Source organism: Rhinoraja longicauda, chromosome 11 (genome assembly GCF_053455715.1).
Source record: "Rhinoraja longicauda isolate Sanriku21f chromosome 11, sRhiLon1.1, whole genome shotgun sequence".
Taxonomy (NCBI): domain Eukaryota; kingdom Metazoa; phylum Chordata; class Chondrichthyes; order Rajiformes; family Arhynchobatidae; genus Rhinoraja; species Rhinoraja longicauda.
Genome location: NC_135963.1, coordinates 462,809 through 479,753, shown reverse-complemented (window position 1 = coordinate 479,753; position 16,945 = coordinate 462,809). Strand labels below are relative to the sequence as shown.

General features: G+C 50.7%; 1 protein-coding gene across 2 annotated transcripts in view; it reads right to left on the bottom strand.

Annotated features, from left to right (window-relative positions):
• Nucleotides 1–16,945, bottom strand: part of LOC144598220 (leucine-rich repeat and IQ domain-containing protein 3-like) — a 25,106-nt gene that overhangs the window by 7,504 nt on the left and 657 nt on the right. For both annotated transcript variants that reach the window (XM_078408104.1, XM_078408105.1), the window contains exons 2-4: nt 10,665–10,943; nt 3,197–3,517; nt 1,148–1,281 (exon numbers count right to left, since the gene is read on the bottom strand). In XM_078408104.1, the coding sequence (XP_078264230.1) occupies nt 1,148–1,281; nt 3,197–3,517; nt 10,665–10,943 (734 nt within the window). The remainder of the gene's footprint in view (nt 1–1,147; nt 1,282–3,196; nt 3,518–10,664; nt 10,944–16,945) is intronic.

Sequence of the window (16,945 nt, the reverse complement as noted above, 5' to 3'; positions counted from 1 at the left end):
GGGGTTAGGAGGGAGAGAGAGATCAGTGCAGATGTCAGGGGTCATGGGGAGAAGGCAGGAGAATGGGGTTAGGAGGGAGAGAGAGATCAGGTCAGGGGTCATGGGGAGAAGGCAGGAGAATGGGGTTAGGAGGGAGAGAGAGATCAGTGCAGGTGTCAGGGGTCATGGGGAGAAGGCAGGAGAATGGGGTTAGGAGGGAGAGATAGATCAGCAGTGATTGAATGGTGGAGTAGACTGGATGGGTGAATGGCCTGATTCTGCTGCTGTGATTTCTGGACATGATGATCTGGACTCCACTATCCTCAGGGGCAGAGTATTCCAGACTCACCAGCTCCTGATTGTCCCTTACCCCTCTACTGCTCTGGCTGCTACATCAACCCATGTCCAGCTTCGTTTAGTATAGTGCAGCTCAGACATACAGCGTGGAAACGGACTCTTTGGCCCCTTGAGTCCATGTGGTACACTAGCTATATCCTACACACTAGATAGACACAAAGTGCTGGAGTAACTCAGCGAGACAGGCAACATCTCTGGAGAGAAGGAATGGGTGACATTTCGGGTCGAGACCCTTCTTCAGACCTGAAACGTCACCTATTCCTTCTCTCCAGAGATGCTGCCTGACCCGCTGAGTTACTCCAGCATTTTGTGTCTACCTTTGGTTTAAACCAGCATCTGCAGTTCCTTCATTCACAGGAGGGCCATTGCTTGTGGTATCTGAGGTTCTCATTGTTCCACCACTGGTGGGATATCTTTGGACTCTGAGAACTGGAATCCTGTACCTGACCCTATCCAGCGCCTCCTTTAGTTTAGTTTAATTTATGTTGTTTAGTTTAGAGATACAGCGCGGAAACAAGCCCTTCGGCCCACCGAGTCCGCGCCGACCAGCGATCCCCGCACACTAACACTAACCTACACACACACTAGGGACAATTGTATACATTTATACCAAGCCAATCGACCTACAAACCTGTACGCCTTTGGACTGTGGGAGGAAACTGAAGATCTGAAAGAAAACCCATGCAGGTCACGGGGAGATGGTACAGCCAAGCATCTGTAGGTTTCTGCTCTGTTAGGCAGTAGCTCTACTGCTGCTGTGTCTTTAAGCAAGGCAAGTGAAAGGTTGCATGACAAGGTAACGTATATCTACCCCAGCTTCATCCTGGTGAGATGGCCCCGGACCCAGCGTTGGATGATGTGCACAGGAGAGTGATGGGCAAGGATGTTGTTGATGGTGCCCACCAGCTTGTGGACGTTGTCCAGCTCACTGCGCCAGGTGGAGATCTGCAGGAGAGGTCAGAGTATCAGTGGCGAGTCGCAGGTCAACCCTCACAAGTACAGCATCAACAACATTGCATCGAGTACCATCGCGAGGATAACATCAGTTACAGTTTCATGGGAAACAGTGGAGGAGACTTTAGACAGAAATTAGAAACTTGTTCTTTTCCACCGGGTGGCGCCGTCAGTGATGGCAGCCTCGCCAACGGTCTGTCTGTCTTTTCAAAGTTTTTTGTTATTTCTAGTGTGTTTTAAAACTTTGTGTTAATGTTCTCTGGTTTGTTTTATGTGGGGGAGGGGGGGTCGGGGGAAACTGTTTTTCAATCTCTGACCTTGCCAGAGATGCGATTGTTTTCTGATCGTAACTGGGAAGGGGGAACATTGACTTCTCTAACTTCAGATAGCTCCTCTGTCCCTCTCTTCCCCTCCCCCTTCCCAGATCTCCCTCTACCTTCCTGTCTCTTACTACATCCTATCTTTGTCCCACCCCCCGACATCAGTCTGAAGAAGGGTCTCGACCCGAAACGCCACCCATTCCTTCTCTCCTGAGATGCTGCCTGACCTGCTGAGTTACTCCATACCTGTGATACCTGAGATGAGAGCATGTTATGCTGGGGATATCTGTGCATTACAGCAGGATCTAGATGGGTGGAGGGAGTTCCATACATTCACCACCATCTATTACTCTTACTATGGGTTGACAGGGGTGTAATGCTGGGGCTGTATAAGGCGCTGGTCAGGCTACATTTGTAGTACTGTGAGCAGTTTTGAACCCCAAGGAGGAGGGATGTGCTGGCTCTGGAGAGGGTCCAGAGGAGGTTTACAAGAACGATCCCAGGGATAATTGTGTTAAAGTATAATGATTGTTCGACGGCACTGGGCCTGTACTCGCTGGAGTTTAGAAGGATGAGGGGGGACCTAATTGAAACGTACAGAATAGTGAGCGGCCTGGATAGAGTGGATGTGGAGTGGATGTTTCCACTAGTGGGAGAGTCTAGGACCAGAGGGCACAGCCTCAGAATTAAAGGACGTTCCTTTCGAAAGGTGACGAGGAGGAATTTCTTTAGCCAGAGGGTGGTGAATCTGTGGAACTCATTGCCACAGACGGCTGTGGAGGCCACAAGTCAGTGGGTATTTTTAAGGCAGCAATTGACAGGTTATTATTTTAGCACGGGTGTCAAGGGTTATTGAGAGAAGTCAGGAGAATGGGGTTGAGAAGGAAAGATAGATCACCCATGATTGAATGGCGGAGTAGACCTGATGGGCCAAATGGCCTTATTCTGCTCCTATCACTTATGAATAGTGTGGAGTTATGCACTTACATAAGAGGATCAAAAGGCCGAGAGTCTACAATCGAGTGATACGGACCACCCTCTGAGTGAAAAGGATGGCCCTGAGGTCCCTCTTCAATCTCTCCCCTCTCACATCAACACCCTCTGGTTATAGAATCGTCTACCCTGGGGATAACGGTCATCACACCCTGACCTCACGGAACGACACACCGCTAGTTTTAAGGGACTTTCGTTTTTTGGTTAATTTAGAGATACTGCGCAGAAACAGGCCCTTCGGCCCACCGGGTCCGTGCCGACCAGCAATCCCCACACACTAACACTATCCTACACACACCAGGGACAATTTTTACATTTACCAAGCCAATTAACCTACAAACCTGCACATCTTTGGAGTGTGGGAGGAAACCGGAGATCTCGGAGAAAACCCACGCGGGTCACGGGAAGAACGTACAAACTCCGTACAGACAGCACCCGTAGTGGGGATTGAACCCGGGTCTCTGGCGCTGTAAGGCAGCAACTCTACCGCTGTGCCACCATGACTACCCACATTTTCCTCCACACTTTGCTTTCTCCGTGAAATTTGATGTGGAAATGGAATGGTTTCTTTCCTGTCAACGAGCGTGACCAACCTGTGGAGGTATTGGGGGGTAAATACGGAACTGGTGACTGAGAGCGCGGTAATGGAAGTTGTTCAGCTCGTCCTCCATCAGCTCCTCGTCGGCAATGACAAAGTTGTCCAGTGCTTTCAGGCTCCAGATTTTGTTGGCGACAAAATGGCGATACGTTGGCAACACGCTGATGGGGCTGTCGAACAGGGTCAGCACGGAGAGCCGTGGGCAGCCGCTCAGCGCCTCCACGCTACACATCTCACCAATGATGTTGTCGTGGAGATACAGCACCTCCAGACACTTCATGTCCCTCCAGAAAAACTCGTCTGGGAGCTCGGTAATCTGAGAGCGGGGGTGCAGAAACAGAGACAGGCAGTCAGAGTCATACAGTCATACAGTGTGGAAACAGGCCCTTCAGCCCAACCTGCCCACACTGGCCAACATGTCCCAGCTACACCAGTCAGAGAGTCATACAGTGTGGAAACAGGCCCTTCAGCCCAACATGTCCCAGTTACACCAGTCATACAGTGATACAGTGTGGAAACAGGCCCTTCAGCCCAACATGTCCCAGCTACACCAGTCATAGAGTCATACAGTGTGGAAACAGGCCCTTCAGCCCAACCTGCCCACACCGGCCAACATGTCCCAGCTACACCAGTCATACAGTGCTACAGTGTGGAAACAGGCCCTTCAGCCCAACATGTCCCAGTTACACCAGTCATAGAGTCATACAGTGTGGAAACAGGCCCTTCAGCCCAACCTGCCCACACTGGCCAACATGTCCCAGCTACACCAGTCAGAGAGTCATACAGTGTGGAAACAGGCCCTTCAGCCCAACATGTCCCAGTTACACCAGTCATACAGTGATACAGTGTGGAAACAGGCCCTTCAGCCCAACATGTCCCAGCTACACCAGTCATAGAGTCATACAGTGTGGAAACAGGCCCTTCAGCCCAACCTGCCCACACCGGCCAACATGTCCCAGCTACACCAGTCATACAGTGCTACAGTGTGGAAACAGGCCCTTCAGCCCAACATGTCCCAGTTACACCAGTCATAGAGTCATACAGTGTGGAAACAGGCCCTTCAGCCCAACATGTCCCAGCTACACCAGTCCCACTTGCCAGCATGTGGTCCATATCCCTCCCAACCTGTCCTATCCATGTAAAGTTAGTAGGTTAGCGTGGCAAAGGCATTCTGCGGGGAAAGGTAGGTCAGCTGGAATGGAAGAGGGGGTAGAATGGGAAGGGTGGGAATGGGAGGGGAGTGGTAGGTTGGAGAGGGCCAGTATGGGCAGGATGAGATAAGTGGCCTCTTTCTGTAATAAAGGACACTCTCTAGCATAAGGACCTTCAACCTGACAATTTAAAGGATCTGAAGACGTAATTTGGCGCATTCAGACCTAGTGTCTTACCACACAAAACAGGCCCTTCGGCCCAACACCCGTGCAGACCAAGTTGGCATTCTGGGGTAGTTAGCCTGCGTTTGACCCTTGTCCCTTTAAATCCTATCCATATATCTGTCTTTTAAACGTTGTAATTTAGTTTAGTTTCGAGATACAGCGCGGAAACAGGCCCTTCGGCCCACCGGGTCCGCGCCGACCAGCGATCCTCGCACATTAACACTATCCTATACCCACCAGGGACAATTTTTACATTTACCAAGCCAATTGACCGACATACCTGTATGTCTTTGGAGTGTGGGAGGAAACCGAAGATCTCGGGGGAAACTGAAGATCTCGGAGAAAACTCACGCAGGTCACGGCGAGAACGTACAATCTCCGTACAGACAGCACCCGGGTCTCCGGCGCTGCATTCGCTGTAAGGCAGCAACTCTACCGCTGCGCCACCGTGCCATAGTATTTATTTTATCCACTTCTATAGCTTCCTCTGGCAACTGGTTCCAGACACGGACTACCCTCAGAAAACATTTTGTCCCTGAGATCTCTCTTAAATCTCACCCCTCTCACCCTACGCCTATGCCCTCTAGTTTTAGAATAGAAATATTGTCAAAATATACTTTATTCAAGAAATAAATATGTACAAAGCATGTTCCTTCCAAAACTCCATCCAACATTCTCGGAGGCTGTACATACGTTCAATACATACATTCAATACACCAATTACACAAAATCACCCCCACCCTTGCCAGTCATGTGGCCCACTGGCGTGGAATCCCTTGCCTTATTTGGAGGGGCGTCTCTCTCCACCACACCCTGCCCCCCATGTCCAGCAGCGGAAGGACCCTAGACTGTGGTCCTCCCACACAGGGCCTTGGCGTTGGCTGCACCAAGCTTCAGTGCGTCCCTCAGCACGTACTCCTGCAGTCTGCAGCGGGCCCAGTCAGCAACATTCCCCGACGGACAACTCGCTCCGCTGGGAGGTCAACAAAGCTCGGGCAGACCAAAGAGCGTCTTTCACCGAGTTGATGACCTTCCAGCAGCATTGATGTCAGTCTCTGAATTGTGCTGTCCCTGGGAACCTCAATGTGGCCTCATCCTCCGACGAGGAGAGGTTGCTGGCGTGGGTCTGGGAGAGGACTCTTTCCTTAGACTTGCCCGCTCCCTCCGGCCTTTGCTCTGTGCGCAGAGCCATATGGGGTTTCCTCCTTTTCACCAACTTCCATTCCTCCTCCTGTTCCCCCTCTTCCATCGACTCGCCCTCCTGGACCGGGGGCCGGGGGGCTCTGTCCGGCGGTTGGGGGCTCGAGGTGGTCGAGCTGTCATCGCCCCTGCTCTCCTTTCCCATTTGGGCCTCAGCAGTGGTGGGAGGCGTCTCGACCCCCCTGGGGGTGTTGGCAGCGCCCCCTCTTGTCACCTGTGCATAGGTGCAGGCTCTTTTAGGGCAGGCCCTGTAGAGGTGGCCTGCCTCCCCACACAGGTTGTTCTTACTCTCCTTAGAGTCCTTGGTCTCGTGGCCTTCCATCTTGCAGTTCTTGCAGATGACTGTCCTGCATTCTGCCACCACGTGCCCAGTTTTGTTGCATTTACCTGCACACCCTGGGCTGCCCCACGTAGGTCGTGTAGCCCCGGTTCCCTCCGATGGTGAACACCGAGGGAGGGTGGATGATGAATCCCTTCCCGTTCACCCACAGCTTCACCTTCACTTGCCTCTTGCTCGTCCAGATCCCGAACAAGTCGTTCATGTCCACACAGTTCCCTGCCCCTTCGACATAGCGAGCAAGGAAGGTGAGGACATCCACGACGGGCACATGTGGGTTGAACACGTGCACCGTGATCAGCCGCTCCTTCTGGGTGGGGAGGGTGAAGAGCGGCTGCACCTTCAGCAGTGACAGCGGGGCTTCGGTCCCCTTCTCCCGGAAGTCTTGCAGCATCTTCTGCCATCCTGCCAGGTGCTGGAAGGTAACGTCAAAGTAGCCGTTACCCGGGAAGTCCTGGGGACAGTAGATGTCGTCGGCCTTGAATCTGCAGCACCTTCTTGGTGAAGAGGTCCCATGAGAAGGGGCTCCCCTCACTGAGGTCCTTCACCGACACTCGCAGGGTGTTATGGACACCCTGTTCTCCAGCTCCATCCTGACTGGATAAGGGTGTTAGGTTGGTTACCCAACCAGCATGGATCCACCCCTAGCTAGCCAGACTCCTGGTCACCGATCCTCGTCCGTGATACACGACTCCACAATGCACAGATACTGCCACTGCTCTGATAGAACATACACTCGTATCCAATCCAATGAGAATGGGTTGCTCTTTCCCCTGCCTTTTTGATCACCGACTCACCCCTCCAGGTACGTAGATGGGTCATCTGTCCCCAGAACAGACTGGACAGTCCGATCCTCTTTAGTCCGGGGGAAGAGACTGTGTGCGGCCTGTAATTGTCAGGCAGTGGCCCTGGTCGGGGGTCATGTATGGGACAGACTGGGTTGCCTTCTCTGCAGGTGAAGGGGAAACAGTGAGTTTTTAGCAACAGGTTGGAAGTTTCAGGGTCACGATCGCTGCCATTCGCTTCTTTTCATTCCAGATTTAGTTAATGAACTAAATTTACATTCACCAGCTGCTGCAGTGAGATTCCCACATCCTGGCATGAATCATTCACACCTCTGCATTCCAGCCCAATAACCAGGCACTGGAAAATCTTTAAAGTGAAGTTAATAAACACATGAAGGTAAAAATAATAAAAAGCTGCTCTGAGAGGGGTGAGAGGACGTAGGCAGTGGGGAGAGGATTCATTGGAGCAGGTGGCCTGTTTGTGTTCAGGCAACAATCCAATATTCATGGGCGTTTGTATTTTTCATGAGTCATCTTTACACAAGGACAGAGCAGACACAACGAACTACAGCTGCTGGAAAGTGGCAGAGATCACAGAGTGCTGGAGTAACTCAGCGGGTCAGGCAGCATCTGTGGAGAACATGGATAGGTGACGTTTCACAGAGTGCTGGAGTAACTCAGCGGGTCAGGCAGCATCTGTGGAGAACATGGATAGGTGACGTTTCACAGAGTGCTGGAGTAACTCAGCGGGTCAGGCAGCATCTCTGGAGAACAAGATGTCTTGCCGCTAACTGGTTAGCATGCAACAAAAGCTTTTCTCTGTACCTCAGTACACGTGACAATAAACTAAACTGAAACTGAATATGTACAGAAGTACTGTGGCTAAAGGGTACAAAAGGCTGTTGATAAGGGGAGTGAAATGTAAAAGCAGAGGAAGGGAAGTGCTTGCAGGGGTGGGTGGGGGGGGGGGGGGAAGAAACAAAAAGGGTGGTGTGGTGTTCAGGGTGCCAACTATCTCACTCCCAAATAAGGGACAAGGTGACATCACCGCCCCGCGCCCCACGTGACCTCACCCAGCCAGCGGTCACGCGCTCCCGCTCCACCAATGGTGGCCATCCGGGCCGGGAGGCGGGTTGCTATGCAACCTCCGTTAGACGGCACCCGGGCCTACAGCGCCCAGGCCTACACTGTCCGGGCCTACAGCGTCCGGGCCTACACTGTCCGGGCCTACAGTGTCCGGGCCTACAGCGTCTGGCCCTACAGTGTCCGGGCCTACACTGTCCGGGCCTACACTGTCCGGGCCTACACTGTCCGGGCCTACAGCGTCCGGGCCTACAGTGTCCGTGCCTACAGCGTCCGGGCCTACAGCGTCCGGGCCTACAGCATCCGGGATTAAAGTGTCCGGGCCTACAGCGTCTGGCCCTACAGCATCCGGGCCTGCAGCGCCTCCCGGGCCTAATAAGGGACAAGGGCGGTGCCGTACGGGACAAACCAATTTAGCCCAAAATACGGGATGTCCCGGCTAATATGTGACAGTTGGCAACCCAGTGGGGTTACACAAAGATAATTGGTCTCAATTCCCCCTTCCACTAGGCTGATCGACATTCCAAACATCCCCAGATGATGCAGGTGGGTGGAAGGAGCCCAGGGTTTCAATCCCCGCGGGTCTGACTCTGGTCCAGAGTCTGGGAGCAAGTCTCTCTCCTCTTCACACTGCAGTGACAGTCTGCAGAAAGCTCAAGGCTGCTGAACAAGTGCTGTGGACCAAAGAGGGGACATGTAGCACGGAAACAGGCCCATCGGCCCAACCTGCCCATGCCAACCAAGATGCTCCATCGACACTAGTCCCATCTGCCCACGTTTGGCCCATATCCCTCTAAACCTTTCCTGTCTATTTACCTGTCCAAATGTCTTTTAAATCTTTATGTATAGGAAAAAAACTGTAGATGCTGTTTTAAATCGAAGGCAGACACAAAATGCTGGCGTAACTCAGCACATCAGGCAGCATCTTGGGAGAGAAGGAATGGGTGACGTTTCGGGTCGAACCCTTCTTCAGTCTGAAGAGGGGTCTCGACCCGAAACGTCACCCATTCCTTCTCTCCCAAGATGCTGCCTGACCCACTGAGTTACTCCAGCATTTTGTGTCTACCTTCTTTTAAATCTTATTATAGTCCCTGCCTCAACTACCTCCTCTGGCAGCTCATTCCATACACCCACCACACTCTGTGAAAAAGTTGCCCCTCAGGTTCTGATTAACTTTTTTCCCTCTCACCTTAAAGCTACACCCTCTGGTCCTCGATTCCCCTACTCTGGGTCAAAAACTCTGTGCGTCTACCCGATCTATTCCACCGTGATTTTATGCACCTCTATAAAATCAAACCCCTCATCCTCCTACGCTCCAAGGAATAGAGACCCAGCCTGCTCCACCTCTCCCTGTAGCTCAAGCATACCAGGTCCAGGGAACACCCTCGTAAACCTCTTCCACACTCTTTCCAGCTTAAAGACATGCTTGTGAACGCAGGGACATAATAATAATAATAATGCATTAAATTTATATAGCGCTTTTCAAACACTCAAAGACGCTTCACAGGGATTTCTAGAACATAGAGAAGAAAATAAATAGATAAATAAGTAAACAAACAGAAAAAGGAGACAGAAGGTGAGGTGACGGCCAGTGGTTGAAGGCAGTGCTGAACAGGTGAGGCTTCAGTGATGTTTTGAATGTGGTGAGTGAGGAGGAGTCTCTGACGGTTTGGGGTAGTGAGTTCCAGAGGGTGGGAGCAGCGATGGAGAAAGCCCTGTCCCCCCAGGATCTGAGTTTGGTCCGGATGGGGGGGGACAGGAGGTTGGCAGCAGCAGAGCAGAGGGTGCAGGTGGGAGTGTACCTGTGGAGGAGGTCAGTCAGGTAGGATGGGGCCAGGTTATGGAGGGCTTTGTAAGTCATGAGGAGGATTTTGTACTGGATTCTCTGGGGGATGGGGAGCCAGTGGAGCTTGTAAAGGACGGGGGTGATATGGTCACGGATCGGGGAGTGGGTGAGTAGACGGGCAGCAGAGTTTTGAATGTATTGAAGTTTACTGATGATTTTTGAGGGTGCGCCATAGAGGAGGCTGTTGCAGTAGTCCAGACGGGAGTGGATGAGGGTTTCTGCAGCTGTGGAGGAGAGGGATGGACGGAGACGGGCGATGTTTTTGAGGTGGAAGAAGGCTGTCTTTGTGATGTGTTTGATGTGTTTGTCGAAGGAGAGGGTTTGATGTGTTTGTCGAACATAATCATGTTCATTAGTGCGAGGAGTAGAATCAGGCCATTGGGCCCATCACATCTACTCCTCCTTCCAAAAATGGCTGATCTATCTCTCCCTCCTAACCCCATTCTCCTGCCTTCTCCCCATAACCCCTGACACCCGCACTGATCAACAATCTATCTACCTCTGCCTTAAATATATCCACTGACTTGGAAAACATGGGGACTCCGTCTCTGTCGATTGTTGGCAGCTGGAAAGTTGCTGCGTGGGTTTTCTCCGGTTGCTCTGGTTTCCTCTTACACTCCAAAGACGTGCAGGTGTGTCGGCTAGTTGGCGTTGGTAAAATTGTAAATTGTCCCTAGTGTGTGTAGGATGGTGTTAGTGTGCGGGGATCGCTGGTCAGCACGGACTCGGCGGGCCGAAGGGCCTGTTTCCGCGCTGTATCTCTACACTAAACATCAAACATTCAGCTTTGTGACTAACACTCCATTATATAGAGCTCACCATCCTGCCTCACTTACATGGTTGCTATGGAGATCCAGCTTGATTAAATTTGGACAGTTTGAGAGAGCATCGATTTTGGAGATGTAATTCCCGGGCAGAATGCAGATGCGTAGAGCACGGCAATTGGTCAGGTAGCCCAGGTTGATCAGGTAACACGCCGACATGTTCACCACCACAATCTCCTTCAGTTCCTTCTCCTTACACATGTGGTCCATCTCCCCACACCTCAAGATCATCGAGATGGAAGGGGACACCAGATGTGTGTTGTCCACCAAACGCTTCAGCTCTGACGGCATCTGTGGAGACACAGCGCTCTTACAGGGAAGGCAAAAGGAGCATTTAAACCACCGATCCAAAGCAACGAGGAATGGAACTTACGTTGTCCAGTTCCTCATTTAAAAAGCAGCAAAAGTCAGCAGCACAATTCTGAAGGTGTAGAAACAGCAAACTGCAGATGCTGGTTGATGAAATAAGGACACAGAGTGCTGGAGTAACTCAGCGGGTCAGGCAGCATCTGTGGAGAACATGGATAGGTGACGTTTCACAGAGTGCTGGAGTAACTCAGCGGGTCAGGCAGCATCTGTGGAGAACATGGATAGGTGACGTTTCACAGAGTGCTGGAGTAACTCAGTGGGTCAGGCAGCATCTCTGGAGAACATGGATAGGTGACGTTTCACAGAGTGCTGGAGTAACTCAGCGGGTCAGGCAGCATCTGTGGAGAACATGGATAGGTGACGTTTCACAGAGTGCTGGAGCAACTCAGAGGATCAGGCAGCATCGCAGAAGAGAAGGAATGGGTGACATTTCGGGTCGAGACCCTTCTTCAGACTGAAGAAGTACAATATGGCATTGTTCCTTACTGGTTTGGAAGAAGATTGATGGAAGAAGTTACAGGTAAACATAAAAATTAGTTAGAAATATTAATAAACGTAGTGCAAGATGGATGTCATTGGAAGCTGATAATGAAGATAATCGATGGTGACAATCTAGAAAGCCCGGGGATTTGCACAGACATAGATTGTCAAACAGAGTGATGGTGGCGCAGCGGTAGAGTTGCTGCCTTACAGCGCTTGCAGCACCGGAAACCCGGGCTCCATCCTGACCACGGGCGCTGTCTGTACGGAGTTTGTATGTTCTCCCCGTGACCTGCATGGGATTTTTCCGAGAACTTTGGTTTCCACCCACCCTCCAAAGATGAACGTGTTTGTAGGTTAATTGGCTTGGGTTTGTATACTTGGTATAATTTTAAATTGTCCCAAGTGTGCGTGGGATAGTGTTAATGTGCGGAGATCGCTGGTTGGCGTGGACTCGGTGGGCCGAGGGGCCTGTTTCCACGCTGTATCTCTAAACTAAGAGTTTATAAACAGTGACAGATGAAATGTAATGCAGAGAAATATGAAGTGATACACGGTCTCAGAAGGTTTGGACACAATAGAGGCTTGGTAGCACAATTGTAAAGGATGTTCAGGGAGAGAGGGATCTGGTGCATCTGAGATGGCACTGGAGTTGGCCATTCTTCATCTGTTGGTCCTAGAAGGCCATCTACTATCATCCCATCTACTGTCATAGCTCCCCACCATCAAAGCTCCATCACAGGACCTGACCCCCTACCATCGAAGCTCCATCACAGGTACTGACCCCCCACCATCGAAGCTCCATCACAGGACCTGACACCCCCACCATCGAAGCTCCATCACAGGACCTGACCCCCCACCATCGAAGCTCCATCACAGGACCTGACCCCTCACTATCGAAGCTCCATCGCAGGTACTGACCCCCCCACCATCGATGGGATCTACAGGAGGCGTGCCTCAAAAAGGCAGCCAACATCATCAGAGACCCACACCACCCTGGCCACACTCACTGACCCACACCACCCTGGCCACACTCTCACTGACCCACACCACCCTGGCCACACTCTCACTGACCCACACCACCCTGGCCACTTTCACTGACCCACACCACCCTGGCCACACTCTCACTGACCCACACCACCCTGGCCACACTCTCACTGACCCACACCACCCTGGCCACACTCTCACTGACCCACACCACCATGGCCACGCTCTCATCTCGCTGCTACCATCGGGAGGAAGGTACAGGAGCCTGAAAACCGTGTCCTCCAGATTCAAGAACAGCTTCTCCCCAACAACCATCAGGCTCTTGAACGCCGCACAACACTGATCTCAGCTACTGTGAACTGTCTTTGGCTGTACTGCCTTTGGGCTTATTGGGGTTATTAATTTATTGAATTTTTGTCTCGTCTATATTAATCATGTGTATGGTGTTTACAGGCCTGTTATGCTGCTGGAAGTAAAAAATTTATTGTTCCTTTATCAGTACCTATTACAATTACAATCTTACGAAAGGTCTCGACGTGAAATGTCACCCATTCCTTCTCTCCAGAGATGCTGCCTATCCCGCTGAGTTACTCCAGCATTTTGTGTCTATCGTCGGTTTAAACCAGCACCTGCAGTTCCTTCCGAAACAATTGGTGCACGGTGGTGCAGCGGGTCGGGATGCTGCCTCTCAGCGCCAGAGACCCATGACTGCGTGGGTTTTCTCCGGGTTCTTAGGTTTCCTCCCACATTCCAAAGATGTGCAGGTTTGTAGGTTGATTGGCTCGGTGTGAATGTAAATTGCCCCCAGTGTGTGAAGGATAGTGTTAGTGTGCGGGGATCGCTGGTCAGTTTGGACTCGGTGGGCCGAAGGGCCTGTTTCCGCACTGTATCTCTAACCTAAACACTCTTGACTCTACAATCGTCTCACTCTTTTAAAGTTCTTTCCACTGGTAAATCCATAGTGTTTCTAGCTTTACTAACAAGATTCTCTCTACAATGCTAGGAAACTATATTTTGCACGTTGGGATATATCCCCTTGCTTTACATTTTATACTCGTGTTGATTGGAGTCGCTTGATTGGAGTCATTAGGTCTTGTGATAGTAGAATTAGCCGATTCAGCCCATCGTCTACTCCGCCATTCAACCATGGCTGATCTATCTCTCCCTCCTAACCCCATTCTTCTGCCTCTCCCCATAACACCTGACACCCGCACTGATCAACAATCTATCTATCTCTGCCTTGGAAATATCCACTGACTTGGCCTCCACAGCGTTCTGTGGCAAAGAATTCCACAGATTCACCGCCCTCTGACCAGAAATCTCTTCTCATCTCCATCCTATTCACATATTCTGTACGTTTCAATGAGGTGCCCCCCCCCCCCCCCCCTCACGCTTCTAAACTCCAGTGAGTACAGGCCCAGTGCCGACAAACGCTCATCAGTCATGTATTGTCTAATCTAATTTCATTGGATAGCATGCAAACAAAAGCCTTTCACTGGAGTATTGTGTGCAGTTTTGGTCTCCTAATATGAGGAAGGACGTCCTTGCTATTGAGGCAGTGCAGCGTAGGTTCACGAGGTTAATCCCCGGGATAGCAAAGGCCTGTTTCCGGCTGTATGTATATGATATGATGATATGATGATAGCGGGACTGTCATATGAGGAAAAATTGGAAAGACTGGGCTTGTATTCACTGGAATTTAGATGGATGAGAGGGGATCTTATAGAGACGTATAAAATTATAAAAGGACTGGATAAACTAGATGCAGGAAAAATGTTCCCAATGTTGGGGGAGTCCAGAACTAGGGGCCACAGTCTAAGAATAAAGGGGAGGCCATTTAAAACTGAGGTGAGAAAAAACCTTTTCACCCAGAGAGTTGCGAATTTGTGGAATTCTCTACCACAGAGGGCAGTGGAGGCCGATTCACTGGATGAATTTAAAAGAGAGTTAGACAGAGCTTTAGGGGCTAGTGGAATCAAGGGATATGGGGAGAAGGCAGGCACGGGTTACTGTGTGGATGATCAGCCATGATCACAATGAATTGCGGTGCTGGCTCAAAGGACCAAATGCCCTCCTCCTGCACCTATTTTCTATGTTTCTATGTTTACCGTACGTGACAATAATAAACATGAACCTATCTGTGCATCAACTTTAAAAGTGAGAGCGAGAGAGTGTTCAGTGAAGCAAAGAGGGTTTGTGGGATTCACAAGGAGGAAGCACTAAGGACGGAGGTCATGTTGAATTGTTATGAAATCCTGGCCCAGTCCCTGTTAGAGTATTGTGTTGTGTCTCTGATCTCCTTCCAGGCTTCCATTTAATAGGTCTGAAGGGTGCTGCCCTCGATCTCAGACAGTCAGGAATGAAAGGCAGAGGGATCAGCTTTTGCTCTGGGTCGGATCCCAGCTGAGCTCTCTGTTCAGTTCTGAGTATTTTACTGGAGCAAGAAAAGATTAACCTTAACCTTTGAGTATAGAAGTTGGGAGGTCATGTTGTATTTGTATAAGACGTTGGTGAGGCTGCATTTAGAGTATTGTGTAGGAAGGAACTGCAGATGCTGGTTTAAACCGAAGATAGACACAAAAAGCTGGAGTAGCTCAGCGGGACAGGCAGCATCTCTGGAGAGAAGGAAAGGGTGACGTTTCGGGTCGAGATAGTCTGAAGAAGGGTCTCTCAAAATTATGAGAGGCAACCATATAAAGATGTGCAAAATTGAGGGGGGAGATGGGGGGAATGAATGGAGGGCGAGACTTTCAGACATCTGAACCAGCACTTGAATCACCGAGGCAGAGAAGGCTCTGGACCCAGTGCTGGGAGATGGGGTGATGGCGGACAGTATAAGGGGAGATGGGCCGAAAGGCTGGCCCTGTGCTATCTGCTTCTGGCCTCTTCCAGAGAGGGGGCGGCGCTAGGCCCCCGAGTCCTGGGGGAGGGGTGTGTGTGTGTGTGTGACTGAGTCTAAGTTAGTGTGCCTGTCTCTATGTGTGTGTCCGTGTGTGTGTGTGTATGTGTAGGGATGTGTGTGTGTGCATGCGTGCGTATGTGAATGTATGTGCGTGTGTGTGTGTGTGAGAGAGCATATATGTCTATGAGTGTGAATGTGTGTGCGCATGTGTGTGTGGGCGTGTGAAGGTGCGTGTGTGAATGGGTGTGAGTGTGTGTGTGTATTTGTATGTGTGGGTGTGTGTGTACATATGTGGGTGTGAGTGTATAAGTGTATATGTATTAGTGTGAGTGAGTCACTAGCCTGGGTAAGTGTGTCACTAGCTTGTATGAGTGAGTGCGTCCTGAGCTGGGGTGAGTATGTGTGTGTCACTAGTGTGTAATGTCACTAGCCTGCTGGGTTACTGTGAGTGTGTCACTAACCTGGGTGAGTGTGTCACTGGTATGCAAGGGTATCACTAGTGTGTACGAGTGTGTAACTAGCGTGTGTGTGTCACTGGTGTGTGTGTCAATGATGTGTGTCACTAGTGTGTGTCACTAGTGTGAGTGTGTCACTGGTGTGTGGGTGTGTCACGGGTGTGGATGTGTGTCTCTCATGTGTCACTGGTATGGGTGTGTCACTAGTGTGTGTGAGTGTGTCACTGGTGTGGGCGTGTGTCACTAGTGTGTCAGTAGTGTTGAGTGTGTCACTAGTGTGAGTGTGTCACTAGTGTGAGTGTGTGCGTGTCACTAGACAATAGACAATAGACAATAGACAATAGGTGCAGGAGTAGGCCATTCAGCCCTTCGAGCCAGCACCGCCATTCAATGCGATCATGGCTGATCACTCTCAATCAGTACCCCGTTCCTGCCTTCTCCCCATACCCCCTCACTCCGCTATCCTTAAGAGCTCTATCCAGCTCTCTCTTGAAAGCATCCAACGAACTGGCCTCCACTGCCTTCTGAGGCAGAGAATTCCACACCTTCACCACCCTCTGACTGAAAAAGTTCTTCCTCATCTCCGTTCTAAATGGCCTACTCCTTATTCTTAAACTGTGGCCCCTTGTTCTGGACTCCCCCAACATTGGGAACATGTTTCCTGCCTCTAATGTGTCCAATCCCCTAATTATCTTATATGTTTCAATAAGATCCCCCCTCATCCTTCTAAATTCCAGTGTATACAAGCCCAATCGCTCCAGCCTTTCAACATACGACAGTCCCGCCATTCCGGGAATTAACCTAGTGAACCTACGCTGCATGCCCTCCATAGCAAGAATATCCTTCCTCAAATTTGGAGACCAAAACTGCACACAGTACTCCAGGTGCGGTCTCACCAGGGCCCGGTACAACTGTAGAAGGACCTCTTTGCTCCTATACTCAACTCCTCTTGTTATGAAGGCCAACATTCCATTGGCTTTCTTCACTGCCTGCTGTACCTGCATGCTTCCTTTCATTGACTGATGCACTAGGACACCCAGATCTCGTTGAACTCCCCCTCCTCCTAACTTGACACCATTCAGATAATAATCTGCCTTTCT